At 47.1% G+C, this 16,131-nt stretch overlaps 1 protein-coding gene across 1 annotated transcript in view; it reads left to right on the top strand.

The window, feature by feature from the left end:
• Window positions 1-331: 331 nt before the first annotated feature.
• NXPH1 (neurexophilin 1) overlaps window positions 332-16,131 on the top strand; it is a 297,393-nt gene continuing 281,593 nt past the window's right edge. The window contains exons 1-2 of the mRNA XM_032402046.1: window positions 332-1,618; window positions 2,478-2,641. Coding sequence (XP_032257937.1) covers window positions 2,588-2,641 — 54 coding nt within the window. The 5' untranslated portion in view covers window positions 332-1,618; window positions 2,478-2,587. The remainder of the gene's footprint in view (window positions 1,619-2,477; window positions 2,642-16,131) is intronic.

Raw genomic sequence — 16,131 nt, 5'->3', positions numbered from 1 at the left:
AGGCGCTGGTGGCACGGCCGGCAGTAGAAGGGCCTGGTCCCGGGATCTCGGATAAGGGCGAAGCTGGCTTAAGGGTTGTTTGCTGGAGAGAGTGAAGGGGAGAAAAACAGGACAAGGTTTGAGAGGAATGGCGGGGTGAGGTAGAGACAGAGAAATAGAGATGGAGAGAGTTGGAAATCCTGAAAGAGACACACAGAGAGAGGTAGAAAGATGCAGCCGAAGAATAGGCACGGAGCACAAGAAAGGAGATAGAAGGAGAAAGATGGAGAGAGAGACAGCAAGGGAGAGATGGAGAAAGACAGCGAGAGTCAGAGCAAAGAGGCCGAGAGTGGGAGACGCTGGTTGGTAAGAGGTATCAGGAACGAGGGAGGTGGCAAAGGCTCAAAGCCTCTACCCGCGTCCCTCCTCCACCCCACTCCTCTCGCTCGGCCCAGACCGCGGCGAGGAGTCGAACGCGCAAGGTCGCCCAGTCCTCTCGGCTGTCGCGCGCTGAATGGCTGGCGATCCGCTGCGCCCTCGCATCGGGCCCCGTAGCCACAGGTCCGCGGCGCCCAGAGTCCGCGCCCGAGGCGGGCCGGGGGGCCCTGCTCCCTCCTGCGCCCATTCCTGCCCTACGCACCGCTCCACTACTCTCCCCACCACTCCTCTGGCGGTCGCAGTCCTCCTCACGCCCCCGGGGGACTGGGCACTGCGGTCACCAGAGATACCGCAGGAGCCACTTCTCCCTACGGGCCCGGCCTACCGAGAGCCTGGGAGTGGGATCTATTTATTCGGGGTATTAATTAGTCTCTGAGGAATCGTTCACCCACGTGCCAATGCAATTGCCTGTGTGGGGAAGGTAGGCGCCCTGAGCGGCAGACCTACGGAGAAAACACCACCTCGTCGGCGCCCCGAACCCCAGCGTGCTCCAGAGCGTCCCCCAGTGGCCGGGCAGGACCATGCACAGCGCCTGCGACTCCGCTCCGGAGTGGCTCCCTGGCTTCCCAGTGTCGCGGTAGACGTGCAGCTGCTCGGTGCGCCAGGAGCCTCCAGGTCTTGCCACCCCAACCCTCCCTCAGAAACTCGGACCGTTTGCGCTTGCCGTGTTGCTTTTTTCTTCTGGAAGGCCCGTGTTTTATCTCTCGAGTTCAAGTCCCGAGGACTTGCCCAGTCTCCCCCACCCTTTAAGTCATTTCTACCATCCTTCAGCAGCCTCGCAAAGCAAGGAGCCCCGGACTGCTCGTCCAGGAGCCAGCGCTGGCGGTCCCAGTTCGTCCGGCGCATTCGCCCGGCGCATTGGCCTCTGTCCCTCCCTCTTTTACTCCCTCCCTTTCTCTCTTCCTCTCTTTTCTCCTCTGCTTCCCCCTCCCTCTCTTGCCTCTTAAGTTTCCTACACCGTGAATCCAACTGTGCCAAGCCTAGGCTCCCACGGAACCAAGCCTGAGGCGCGACCCGGGCACTGAGACGCCGACTCCGCCGACGCTGGACGAAGCAGCGGGACCGGTCCGTGCCTGAGCATGGAAATGAAGCGCCAGGGAGGGCATGTCCGGGGCGCCGGAGACGCCAGGCCCGAGTAGCTCCTCCATGGAGCCTGCCCAGAGCGGTCCCTGCTCGCCGGTTTCGCCCGTAGTCCTGTGCGGTACGTACACTTCGCCTCCACAGTCCAGGAGAGGATATCTTGGAGCGGGGTGGTGGGACATGGGGAAGGGGCGGCGGGAGGGTCACTGGTTGGGGGACAGAGTGAGCCTGGCGGGTGACCTCACGGACCCGGGCAGGCTTCCACTCTAGAAGTTAGCGACTGACTCTGCCCCTTCGCTCGAAAAAAAGTAGTGCCAAAGATGTGCTTGTATGCGCGTGTATCTATGTGCAGGGGGCTCGAATGGGTAAACTGAGCCCGGCTTTACTGTATGCAAATTGCATTCCCTTTCCCCACCCCCACTCCATGGAACGTGTGAAGATACCCAGGACCTAATCCCGGTCAGCTCTACCTACCCCTTCCTCTACCCGCGCCCCCCTTACTCAGTCTCTCCAGCTCGCTTTCCCTCTCTCTTGCTCTCTCCTCTCTCTGCTGGTGTGTACGTGTGTGAGCACTGCCAGGGCTGGCGAAGAACCAGCCGCCGCCTTTTAAGTCCGAGCCGCCCGGCCATCAAACACTAGGGCAGGTCTCGCTGCCAGAGACGCTTGGGCTCGCGGAACCAGCCTGCACGCGGCTCTGTGTGCCCCGCCACCTCCTGTCTCCACTGCCTGGGAACTCGCACCCGAGGAGTGCAGGGCTCAAGGAGCCCCTCATCCTCCTACCCTCCTGCCCGCCTGCCTGCGGACCGCGCGCTCGCTGGTTTCAGGCGCTGGATTTACTCGCTTTTCAATTTTTCCTGCCCACCCCCGCCCCTCCGGGTTTTTGGTCCACCCCTCCCCTCCACGACCCCCTTTCCTCGCTTGGTCGCCAAGCCTAACCTTGCCCGCGTGGTCATGGGATGTCTAATTTCATTTGTATCTAGGCTGCTGAGAGCGCTCCTTGCTCTGTAAAGTGGATGTCAGGTGGATCTATGTTTTTGAAGGAACAAAGACTCAGCGAAAGCACCGCCGAGGAAGTTTGAGACGCGGGAGGATGCAGGCTGCGTGCTGGTACGTGCTTCTCCTCCTGCAGCCCACCGTCTACTTGGTAAGTCGCTGCCGATCCGGCGCCCCCGCAATCCCACCCTGGTCGCGAGGCCAGACAACCAGGGGCGCGCGGGAGGAGGGTGAGATCGCCAGTTCAGCGAGAGCAGCGTTCCTAGCGACCGTGTTGGAACAACTTTGGCAAGCTGGTCTTTGGTTCCCTGCGGGATTTTCTGGTTTTCCCACCCTCATTCCTTGCTCCAGTCCCCCCTCTCCTGAGCGTGATTCTGAACAGCGTCTAGGGCGCCCTAGACACCCAGAAGCCGAGGAGATAGTGGGATGGGATGCTTTATGGGGAGAGAGGGCAAAAGAAAGGGTTGACTATACATGGGGCTCTAATTAGTTCATCCACAGAGTTTAAACGAAAGGAAATGGAGGTTGAGAGTGTGGAGCACGAATCTGCCCAGGTCTGTGACTTTGAAAGTGAATCCACGTACCTAGCCCCCCAGTTTGGAGATATGACACATAAAGAAGTGCAGGTAACTTTGTTCGACTTGTAGGGTTCACAGAGGACAAGTGTATCAGATAAGAGCATCACAAGCGATTAGATAGAGTTAGGTCTGGGTTGCCCCGGCAAACATGTAGTGGCTCTCCTCCCTCTCCTCCCAATCTCTTCTTTCCACCAGATAACCAAACCCCAGTTACAGGGCCGAGCCCCTTACTAGGGAATGACAGACCTTGTTGTCAGGAAAATACTAAGCAAAGCCACTGCCTGAGTCTTTCTGGAGTGGAGTTTCGGGGGTCTGGATTTTGCACACTGTTGGAACTGGGGGTGCAGATGAATTGGTAGCTGTCGGCACCGCGTGGAGCCAAGACGGAGAGAGCAATTTCTCGTGTCTGGCTTCAGGGAGGGCCAGGGACACTCGCACCCTGCTGGCGAAGTTGTGTTCAGTGCACCGACTCCCCATAGCTTATTTCTGAGCCACAAGAGCGCACGGAGGGCTCAATATGTTTTAACGGGGGCGAGGAGCGCTGGGGCAGCCTGAGCTCTCTGACGGGGCTGGAAAAACGGGATGGGGGGGCGGTGCCGTCCCTCAATCCCAAGGGCTTCAGAACCCACAAGCCAGGGAGCAAAAGTGTTGCCAACCTTTCAGTTGAGAGCGTTTCCCAGCTGTTGCCCTGGTGCATATGACTGCAGGGCTGCTAGTTGTGTGAACTCTGTGTATGTTAATGAGTGTGTATGTATACGCGTATGTGAATATGTATGTGAGGGTGCGTGCCTTTCACGGGTTTCAGCTTCAATCCAGGAACCCTCAGTGTTGCCTGTCTTTGCATCTTTATCGCCTGACTATCGCAGCCTCGGACGCCAGAGGGCGCTGCGCGTCAGTGTCCTCGCCTGCAGGACACCTTGGGGTAAACAGGTGAAAGCCAGGGCAGCCAATCCAAAAGAACAGCCTTTCTGACTCTGTCACCGAAGTCTGTGCCTTCCCGGGCTGGAACGCAGACAGAATGCAAAAATTGTCCTTCCCATTTCCCATCTTCAATCATTCTTGCCCCCACCTGTGTCCAGTCTACCCACTGACATTGAGAACCGAAAGACCGAGGGCAGAAAGTTTGGCCAGAGGAAATACAGAGATTATTTATTGAAAGAAGGGGGGGGGCGCAAAATGAAAGCTACAGAGGAGGGTTATTAACGATTCCCTTGACCATGGAAACCCTCCTGCCCCTTTCCTCTGCATACCTTTACGCGTGACCTGAACCTCAAGACTGTTAAGTCCTTGGACTGTGCTCACACATGGCAAAAGCCTCGGGGCTGTGGTGCAGTTTATCGCTTGGAGCAAGTATTTCGATAGTCTGGAAAATTATCTATCAAAAGCAGAAGTGAAATCAATACGTTGTATTAAATTTTAAATGTGTTTGTAGGCAGTTAAACCGTTTTCCACTCATTACAACAACAGTGCTGGATTTATTCTAATGCGCTGCGTTCTCAACAACAAGCGCATTAATTCTCCTTTAATTGTAAACTGGGAGCATTTGAAAACCATTCAGTGTGCAAATTATGCTGATTCAATTACCGTTTAGTTACAGACTTCATTACCTGAATGCCTTTTGGCAATACGGAGAAAGGAGACAATTTTTCCAATTTCACTCAAAACAATACGAAACGTGAACAATAAAATAGAGAAGGCAATTTAGAAGTCCATTCTTTTCTCTCCGATCTAAAGTTGTTTTGTGTGTCGGGGATTAGAAACCACACGGCACCACAAAAACAAAAGGCTGGTGGCTGTGACCCAAGGTAGTATTTCCAGGGATTGTCATCCCATGGTTATTTGCCCACAGAATTCCAAGATATTTTCCTGGAAGAGCAGGGAGCTGGGTTTTACCATGGAAATAAACTTAAAAGGGTGAATTGGGCAGTCAGGACAGGTTGGTTCTAGGCAGGTAAGGAAGTGGAGAGCCTTGATTAAAACTCTAGGGCAATGAGACAGACCAAGAAATGGTCAAAGCTTCTTTCTCCATCTATTTTATTAAACACCACACACTGTGACTGAATTTATCATTTATTTGTAGCTGATCTTAGAACATCCCAGATCTTTGCAAGAAACTGCAATAGATGGTTGCAGTTTGTCAGGGGCTGCTTCAAGTTATACTCCAAGAAGGCAGGAGTGGCAAAACCATTATTTTATTTTATTTTTTTCTCCTTGAGTTGCCATAAACCAAGAAGGAGTTTAATGAGTAATTTTATGTCTTTATGAGCTCACACCACAAGTTAAGTGACAGGGTGCTCTATTTGTGCATTGCCTCCTAGCTGATAGCACAGTGCACCTTTCCCTTTAAGTCCCTGGAATCCCAGTTATGTTTTCCAAGCAGTGATTGCCACATTATGTCCAGGGGAACAAGATTTGTGTAGGTATCTCTTATACAAAAATATTCCTGCTTCTACTCATAGAGAAATACCTTAAATATTCCCAAATTGGGGATTTTTAATTTATTTTTTAAGTGAAAAACAATTCTCTATCCAGCAGTTTCAGTGCTCCTTTCTTAAGTCACACTCTTCTGCCTGTATTTGAGTGAATGTTCTCAAAATGTTTCTTGGCCCAGGTTTTTTTGGATGCCTGTTCTAGGTTAAGGGTTTTGAGTGTTTTTGTGTTTATCGAGAGATGAGTCTGTTCTTATTTCAAACTGGAAGCTTATTTAGTACTGCAATGGGAAGTTAATTAGAAATGTGTCTACAAAGTAAGCTTCTGAAGCATATTAGCTAGCAGACTAAAAAAATCACCACAGGGCTAACTCCAGCCATAAATGCAGGGAAGAAGGAAACCATTTTTAAAAAAATAAAGGCAAGGAGATTTTCTGTCTGTTGAATTTTGTGTATTATAGATTTAAAAGTCTCATTTCATCAGGAGACATACCTATCGCATAACAATACTTGTTTAAAAATTAAAAAAAAAAGGTCCTGCAATCTTTATTCTCCTGTCAGTTCTGGACTGATACCAGGATGTTTTCAGTATGATAGAATGGGGTAACAGGACGATGGCATTTTAACTGAATTGAAGCACACACTGGATAAACTAGGAAAATGTGATTTCTGGTTCTGAAGAAAGGGAGTCCTAAACTGGGTTCTTTTCAGTGGATCAAACTGAAGGATAGGCCAGAGCACACAGGGAGAGCACCTCCCAGCAGAAAGCAGAGGTGTCCTGTTGGCAGCTCACCTGTGGCAATTTTCAGAGTTGAGAACTGAATCTAATGAGCACTCCCTGGGCATGTCAACAAAAAAGTTACTCAGAAATTGAGTCCAGAGAATCTGGCAAGGGGTTGAATGATGTTATTGTGATCAGTCACACATCCACAGTTCTATTTTCATGAGAAGAGGCTCCTCACCCTCCAATTTAGGTCCCTCCAATTCTACTAGGAATTAAAATTGCTAATAATCTAGTTGCTTTTTAAACCAATATGGGCAAGAATTGAAAAATTCTTTCTAAACTTTGTCCTTAAAAAAAGATTTTGAGTCAGTTATTCCCTCGAATTTAGAGTGTCCTTAAAATGTGAATACCACTCCAATTGTTCAGTAGAGATTAAAGAGTAATTAATATATTCATGGAGTACTACCTCTGCACTATTAGAAGCCAGAGCATTTGGATGAATTTCACTCAGCGTGAAGGTGGCTATTAAGAACTGAGGAAGGTGAGGGAAAAGCAGCAGGAGAGAGACCACCAATGTCCATCCTTTGGACTAGGTATGAAAATTAAGCCTCTGCCCACTGAAAATTTTACAATTTGAGCTTATTCCTGAAAAGAAAAGTGCATTAACTATCTAACAGTGGCTTATTCAGTGTTTTCTATTAAGGCCAGTTCTTGGTGGCAGTACTAAAATTTCCCCAACACCACTGCATTTCCTGATTTTTCTATCCCAGACCAACCATCCTGATATAGGATTAAACCTAGATTTTCGAAGGAGCCTGTGCCCCAGCAGCACAACATGAAAACTTATCAGTCCAAAGACATATTCTAGGGCTCTGTGTGTGTGTGTGTGTGTGGAGGGGGGGAGTTGCTACTATTTCAGGCATTTTCCTGAAGTGTTCAATTTTCCATTGACCAAGAAAGCAGCTCCCCTCATGTGTGGGAAGCACTTGGATGGGTTGCCCTTCTGCCACACTTCAGGAGGATGATGGTAGTCTGGGGCCTTCTAGTGATAGCTTCTGGGAGAAACTGCCTTCAGTATTAGAAAGGGAGAACCAGAATCACTCCAACTTTCTCAGCTGTATTTTCTCCGAAAGCCATTAAGTTTGTAGCTCCTCTTTGTGCGAAGTTGATTTCTATTTGGCTTTGAATTGTTGACGGCTATTTCCTCCTTAATGAAAGTGTTGTCTGGGTGAAAAATATATCTGGTGGCAGGGAAATTGGTTGATTTTTTTGAGATAGGTGCCCAATGTCCTACTTTTCTATCTGAGGGAAAATTTTCTGCAGACTACAGAAATTGACAGCATTGTCCAGGTAATAACCACCGTGGACAATATTTTCAAAAGGACATTTGAGTGATGAAAGCATTTGGGTATTGCTTTTTCAAATATGCAATTTTCTGTCTTGGCCTTCTTTGATTTTATAGGGGGTGGGGGAGAAGGGACCAGGAATTGGCAAAGGGACGCCTTCCTGGTTTCTCCCAGTCCTGAAATATCGAGGTGCTCCTCAGCTTTGCTTGGAATTCCGGGGTCTGAAGAACCCTGGATGGGTTTGGCTGTCGCGGTGATGATTTTAAGAGTCGAAAGGGAATCTTGGGAATGAGGAATGACACTCTTCTTGCACTCCTCCGCCCAGAAATAAAGCCGATGGAAGCTCTGAAAGTTGCATGCTCTCAAGTAGCCAGTTAGGAAGTGTGCATTCTTTCGGAGTTGTTTGTTTGTTTTTAAGTAAGGTGCCTAGCTTTGATTCGATCCTGGAAAGTTCCCTTAAAGCAACCAAGTCCTTCTGGAGCTTCCAGATCTCATTCTAAGACCTAACCAGTCTTCGCCATTTTAATTAATAGGGGGAGGCCGGCTAGTCAGGTTGGCGAGCCGCTGGTCGGGTCAGCTGCTTACAGGAGCAGCGGGGTGGCAAAGCGAGTACGCTCTCTAGCCTCGCCCTGCAATCTCCTCGCTACCGTTCCTTAGGTCCGGACGCTTGTCTGCAGGAAGTTGCGGTCTTGATTTATCCGCTACTCAAGCTTGCGACCAGCTCTTTTTCTCTGTGTCAGCACTAACCCCTCCCGGAGCTTGGTAAACAAGGCGCGCACATTTTTTCTGCTGTCGATTGGCATGTTGACGACTCTGCTTGAAGGAATGTGACAATAAAGTGGGAAACCAAAGCTTGGCAAGCACTTAATCAAGGATAAAAAGGTTCCGCTGTAAGGATGTCACTCAATTTATTGTGAAAGTCGAATGAATTACGTTTAATGAAAGTGCTCCCCAGATGAATATTACCAGCAATTTCCTGAGTTGGCTCTGTCAGCTCGAGATGAGGAAATGCCAGCCCAGATCAGAAATGAGCGCCCATCTCAATTACTATGCAAGCTTCCCAAGAGCGGCTTTTTATTGAGATAATATATATTGGCGGCTTCTTCGTGCCCCTCCGCGCGCCTAGGAGCGCGTTTGCCCATTTTCCAAGTTTGCCATCTGCCCTCAAGGGTTGCTGGCTGTTGTTTAAACTTCTAATGAGTGCGCCGCGTTTCTGCTGCGGACTGAAAACCTAATTACCCCCTCTGCAAACAGCTTTTTCTGGAATATTTTGTTTACTATGGAGGTGCGGGCTGGCGGGGGTGAGGTGGGGGTGGGACGGAGAGAAATCCTTTCCTCAGGTGCCCTTCGTTACAGAAAGTTCCTTTGTCCTTTAGTCGGGTGCTCTGGGTGGTGGAAAGCAAGGTGGCGCCCAGAGCCGGGTCTCTGGGATAGAGAGCACCGTGGGGTCCCAGGAGCAGTGAGAGTGCATCGGCTTGCCTCTCCCGCCGCGAGTAGCGAAAAGACTTCTAACGCTCCTACTTCCTTTAAATTAATGAGAGTATTTTCTCGTTCAAGGCGGAAATACGTTGGGGAGGGGGATACACAGGCCACTGCCGGAGCGCATCACCTCATCTGCATGAGAATGGAGAACCGAGAGGCTTTTCATGTAGTGCTTCTTTCTCCCACAATAAGACAAATTGCTGCTTAGAAATACCGAGTGTTTCCTTAGAAACTGGCTCGTGGGGGCTCTGCGAGTCCCTGTTGAACCTGACTTCGGCCAGGCCTGGCCCATCACCCTCGTAACCCTAGTGGATTCTGACGGGAAGGATCCGAAGCAGTGGCGGTGAAGGCCGCAAAGGGAGGTTGGGCGCCCTCGTCCCACCAGAGGGAGGGGGCGTTCTCTTGACACAGAGGTCTCAGAACCCCTCCCCATCCACTGATTTTAAAGGCCATTTCCAGTCGTCTTCTACAGTTAGAAGCGAGAAACTTTCGTCGACGTAGGCTTCCTATCCTAGACTCGGAAACCCTGTCGTTCTCACCAAAGCCGCAGTGTTCGGGCCCCGGGAAGTTTGCCAGCCGGAGTCGCTGCCGCCACAGCTGCGCGCTCTATTGTCTTCTTTTAGCCTGAGGTGACCTCGAGCAATCCCAACTGGTTTAAGAAAACATAGGTACAGACCTCTCGCGTCTAGACCCCAAGCCTTCACACCAAAGCGTTGCTTCGGGGGAACTTTTTGTCGACGCCGCCGAGCTTCGGTGCTTCTGGGGCAGCAGGCAGGAGTGCAGCAGTTCTCCGGAGGGAGGTCGCGGACACTGAAACTGAATGGGTCGGTGGCCGGCGGCTGAGTAAGCCCGGCCCGCGGAGCGGTTCTTCAGAACCACGGACAGAGCCACAGGCTCCGCCCCGCCGGGTGTCCGCAGACCGGCCCTACTCCCTTGCGGAGGTGCGCGCTCGGTCCCTCTTGAAGTAGATTTGGCGCATTCCGCAGACACTTCTCTACCGCCCAGTCGCGACTCTAACGACCCGCCTCCCTCTCCCAGTCTTTTGGGAGCACTGAGCTCAGATCGTTAGGTCCCCAGTGTTTCCTGTGGCCAGATCGGCTCGTTTGCACCACGTCCCCCCAACTTCCGTGGCTGCGGCGTCACGTGATTACCACAGAGTTTAGGCTGAGGGGAGGTGAATCCTTGTTTCCCCCACTTTCTCCTCCCCCGTCCGCATTCCCTTGCACAGTTCGTTAAATCTACCCCTCCTCACAAACAAACATGAATCAAGTGATGTAGAGCTGTAAGTGTCTTTAACAACGTAAAACGCCCGTTTGACACACAAGGAAACTGAGGTAGGAGAGGGATTACCTTTCTCGCCAGAGTAAAACCAAGTGGGGAGAAGTGATTCATGCCCTATCTCCCACCTGCAGGGAACACGGCTGGAGACACCGAGACAGCCTCCAGGATCAGGCGCTCTTAAAGAGGGACGCGGGTGGAGGGTGGGAAGTCGTAATTATTATGAATTTCTAAAGGAGCAGTAATTATTCACGGGAAGCAGGACAAACTACGGCTCGGGCAAAAGAATCGATATATTTCCTATCGAAAGTGCTTGGCTCGCCTTTAATGCAGACGAATTGGGATGCAGCCTCATTATTTCCCCGGCGTGGGGCCTGATGCAGCGTGGAATCTATCATCATTAGAACCAGGATGGGGTAGGGGGAAATTTCTCCTTATTTACTTAACAAAACAAACAAACAGACAAAAAGCCCCTAAACCCCGAACAACCCCCAAACACAACCACTGTCCCGCCTCCCCTTTCCTTCCTCCACCTCTCTTCTCCGGCTGTTGTTGCGCACTCTCCCCTGGCCTTTCTGAACCCTCTAGAGCCAACACTGAGGTCATTTAAAGTGTGCGCAGTTCCTCCTTGGCGGTAGTCGCACGGTTGATTTAGTCCAGAAATAAGCCGGGGAGTACCCAGAGTTGGCGCTAGGGGTTCTCTGTGCCAAAGGCGAAGGTTGGCTGGGAAGTTCTGTCTGTTTCTCTCGCCTCAGTGTAAGAGGTAATCCTTTCAGGATACCAGATTCTGCAAATCCCCGCAGTGTTAAAGGAGCAGAGGTCTGGCAGGCAGTTCTCCATCAACCTGTGTGAGAAGCACGCTTGGAGAAAGGCAAACACGCGAGAAGAGAACCAATCTGGAGGTGAAGAGAGGCCGGGAATTGAATAGGAATGGAAGGGAAGGTTCAGGAGCAACGCCTTCCAGGGTTTTCTAGAAGGCCTGGCTGAGACCAGCCTTCCTCTTTCCAGCAAGAAGCTGGCCTTTTGCCCATGGGTCAACCCACTGCAGTTTTTAAAGCCTGGGAATGGGTCCCACCTTAACCCACTGAAGTGGCTCTAGTGTCCAGGGTCCTGCCTAGTGAATTGCACAGCGTTTTCCTATTTCTCCCCACTTGTGCAGCCCGTGCTCCTGGGCACAGTCTTTCTCTCTTAGAAGTTGCCTGCTGCCCCTGGTGGGCAGCTGCTGGGTTGGAAGTTGTATTCTTGTGCGGGTGTCTTCACTGTTTCCTGCAATGCCATTCCTCTTAAGGTCAACAAAGTGAGGTGTGTGTGTGTGTTGTGAGTGGTTGTGTATTTTTGAGTGCTTGGCCTTCATCTGGCTCATCCCTTCTTTATAACAGATCAGTCTAGCAGAGAAGATAGGGTGTGGCACTTAAAAAAAACTAACTCCACCTCCTTAATTGCATTAAAATTATCACAATTATAATAACATCTATAACATTAATGAAAACAAAAATTAAAATTGTGCACTTCCAAGCACTAAAGTAGAAATAATACCTTTCACCTTCACTTGGATTTTCTTTTCCTCAGAGCCCAGCCTTTCATGGTATATTGTGATTACCTGAGTGTCTTTGTTTGCATGCTGTCAGAGACAGCCAGCTAACTCAATACCAGGACTGTATGATCTACTGACATCATTTCCTCCCACCATCTTCATTTTTAGAGGCTTTATAATTAAACTCTGTGAAATATACGTAACATGCGTCCAGCGGAGAGCCTTTTTGCTTATATTTATGTAGCATGCTGAGGAAGGAAAATTAAGGAAGTGCTTATATTGAAGTAATAAGCCTGCTTTGATATTAGCAGGAATGTCCTTTTACTTTACTTTTCTCAAGTCTAAAAGACTATCTCTGTAAGACCAGACCCCACAGTCATGCCTTTTAAAGGAAAGATTCCAATAAAGTGAAAAGACATTTATTAGCTTGTACTAACTTAGTGGAACAAAAGGCCAGGCTAACCACTCACTGAAAATGTACACTGGGCTTAGCGTGGCAAAGTTGCAGTATGATGCAGGAAAGCTGAGCAGAAAGAGCTAGCTGGAAACACCTTCAAGACCCTACATTTTTCTGTCTCTCCCTGTACCTAACCCATCACAAGACACACATGTATACATAGTGTAACATGGCCTTCTAGAGCCAACACAAAGACATCACACTGCAGATTGGGAGGAATTTTAATAAAATTGAAAGTTACAGTCTAAAAAGAAGGAGACACATATTTTCTTCTCTAAGATAGGTTATTACCAGGAAAAATTATGATAGAAAAGCTTGGAGAAAATTTCCTGACTTAGAAGAGTCTTTTTCATTTCCAAGTTAAACATACACATACGCACACATAGCAGAGCAAGATTGGATATACAGCTGTACATCTCTCTTGGAAAGATTCCCTGGGAAATCATAGTGGGGAATTCTTTTGTTTTCTAAGTTCCTGGTCTTGAAATTTCAACTTGAGTTTGACAGTAACATTTCCAATCTGGTAACTGACACTATACTGTTGTCCTGTTTATGTCAGTATTTTCAGCCAGAGCGCGAAAGCAGTTTTGGAAAAGAGAGACTGCTGGCTTGACAGCTGGAATTTTAGTTATGTATATATAACTATATATATAATATACGGCAACCTCTCCAACCAAACTTTAGAAGATGATTCTTCTCCTTGTAACCTTGTATCTTAATGTTACTAGATGCCCACAGGTATATAAAACAGCTTATATAGAATTAATGGACTGCTTTACATTCAGTCTCTTACTTGTGAAGCCCTTGTAAAATATCACATCTACTTAAAATAGGAAGAATATAAAGTCAGGTTTTGTGTGCAATCAACAGTTGTAAATGGTTTGGTGGATGAAATATTTGATTGTTTTGAGTGAGTTTGACAATGTGATGGAAATTTATTGTCCTTCTTTGTGCACTGATGTGCTAATCATAAGGCTGCCCCTTCTTTTATGTACTTGACCAGTGTTTGAAAACTGATTGTAAGACTCCAAGGCAACATGTAAGTACACAACCAAGATTTTAGGAAGGATGCATTTATTAATTTGCCAAATTACAAGGAGATCCATGGGCCACTGTGAAGAAAAAAAAGAACAACCCTCCAATATCGTGTTATTATTTTGTTTAAAATGATCAACAGTATATTTATTGTTTTATTGGAGTTGTGTACTGTAAATATTTAAGATGCAATTTTGAAGAAGAAAATAAGTGGAGGGTTTAAGTTAGCCTCAAACTTCATAAAAACCAGACTTTCTGAATATAGTGAAATTATTAAAATAAATCTCTTCAGCTACTTTCCATAAATGTGGGCAAAATTTAGAAAAATTGGAGGGGCTTATTCTTTTCTTCCTTTAGCCATATATTAAAGACTACAGTTTTCTTAATTCTTTCACTTGGTTTATGGATTTTTGAAGATATGCCATACGCCTCACTATGAATTTCTTTCTTCTATTTTCTTTCTTTGTTTTTAATTGTGTATTTTCATTTAGAGAATAAAACATTTCTTTTCTTTTGCCTGATTGGATTGAAAATTATCATGACCAAAAACCATAGTTACTTTTTCAAAACCTTCCCCCTTCACCCTATTTCATTTAAAGATTACCTAGAATAGTCAGACTTTTTTTTTCTCTCTCGCTGTAAAAATGACCCTTATACTATTGTTAACATCTCCTTTAAATAAGGAACAAGTGCCCTAAGTTACTAACTGGCTATATTCATTGCTGATGCTGCTCAATGCATGATGGAAAACTCTTAAAAACCTGAGCTGGATTACATGAATTCCATTATACTTTCTGTTTGAGAAGTTTTCAATGAAAATACTATAATTAATCCCAGGTTTGATTCTAAATCTGTTTGTAGAATGATGAGTTGTGATTTGTTCTTGGAGCAGCTGTGGTGTTGGTAATAGGGCTGACTATATGATCTCTAAAATTGAAAGTATAAAATACCTTTATTCACATATCTTTTTCAGTCATTTGTGTGTAGTTTGTTGCACCAGAGCACCATCATTTATTGTTTTACAGAACTAAATTTAGAGAAAGATGCAAACCATTGCATTTGAAAGGAAGTTATTCATCCATAGTCAGTGTAGTATTTCTCTGGTCTTCATGTGAAACTTAATTGCTATTGATGTAGAGATTTTGCAAAACATGGCAGTGTTTTTGCCTCTTTCACAAGAAATACATAATTGAATGATGAATGCCTCATGTTAGATTTTCAACCTTATTTCTTTAGGTTTAATAAGGCAGAGTTATGAACAGCTGCACCGAAGAGCCAGCCATAATCTCTAGCCATTATCAAACCAGTGCAGATCTGGCATGAGCACAGATGAGCTGAACTGCCACTTTTGGATCTGCACCTCTGCTCTCTGAAATGTGCTGGAGAGTGGAAGCATGAAAAGTGAATGATTTGGCCCAAGATGTTTAATCCTGCCTTGCATTCTTGACTGAAATCCTTTACAGTTAGAATGGTTCTAATTAATGTGTGGCCAGATGCATATGCACATGTCTCAGATTGCTGGATTCCACCCCCCCCCCAGCCCCACCTCCCACAGCCTGCTTCTGTTCTTTGACCAAATGGTGAAGAAAACAAGAGGCTTTAAAGGCAAATGCACATTTGGAAAGATGGCTGATATCCTACCAAAATATATTATACTATACTATACTATACTATACTATACTATACTATACCTACTAGGTGGGTAATGTCATGGTATCAAGTGTCAACATTGAATTCTTGGTAGAAATAGAGGAGTTCTGATGAGAAAGTGGAGGACTTCTGGCTCCAATGAGGACCTGGCCCCTTTTCAGTCATCCCAGGATCTTTCCCTCTCTCTCTCTCTCTCTCAGATCGCTCACTTTGGTTCTTAAGGGAAGCAGCACTGAAAAAGACTTGTTAAGAAAAAGGAGGGGAAGAGAATGGCAGTGTATTTTCTTAATTCTGTGACCTTGGGCAAACTTTTTAACCTCTCAGACCCTGATTTCCTTGTCTATAATATGGGGTTAACAATACTTTCTACCCCATGGAGTTACTATTGAGGATTAACTGAGTTAATGTGCTATAAAGAGCTCTGAAAGGTGCCTGACACATAGGAGTGGTGAGCTAGTAAAGAAAAAAGTCTCATTACCCATTAGACAGAAAGGTGTCTGGGCCAGGGTCTCCTGCTCCCAACACAGCCGTTATATGGGTGAAATGCAAGGACTGACTCTACCCTAGGACCATCCTATCTTTGGTTTCCCACTTGCTTATTGCTGGACAGTTGCCCAGTGTTGCCCAGAGAGCTGTAAGTATTTAATGTGAATAGTAACCATTGTGACTAAAGCCAGAAAAAGATGGCCATTTCCTTAGCAACCAATCAAGTATTTATTGAAAAGAAGACACAAGCCTTTGACAGGCCTAATGAACAGATTGCCTAGTTGAGTGAGAATTCTTGTGATGTTTTAATTTTAGGTGGCAAACAGTGTGAACATTTATTAAGATCTAATTTAAAATATTGGTATTTATGAGCAGTAATTGCTTTTAATTACTTTAACACTTGAAATTCTCTTAAACTTTGCACACAAGGTAATCAGAACATCTCGCCTACTAGTTTTAAAGTGCAGGGACCTTTGGGCAGGGGATATAGACTACTTTCCTCCATTAAAGTTCATTCTATCTGAATGCCTAGATGTGGCAGCACCATAAGCTCCCAGTAGTACTAGACGAAATAATTTGATAGGATGAGAACCACAGCACCCCTCTCCTATGCCGCCCAAAATGGTCTGCCACCATATGCCT

Source organism: Phoca vitulina, unplaced genomic scaffold, assembly GCF_004348235.1.
Source record: "Phoca vitulina isolate PV1807 unplaced genomic scaffold, GSC_HSeal_1.0 scaffold4, whole genome shotgun sequence".
In the NCBI taxonomy this organism is placed as follows: domain Eukaryota; kingdom Metazoa; phylum Chordata; class Mammalia; order Carnivora; family Phocidae; genus Phoca; species Phoca vitulina.
The sequence above is the reverse complement of the archived record's forward strand: the minus strand, read 5'-3'. Positions and strand labels throughout refer to the sequence as shown.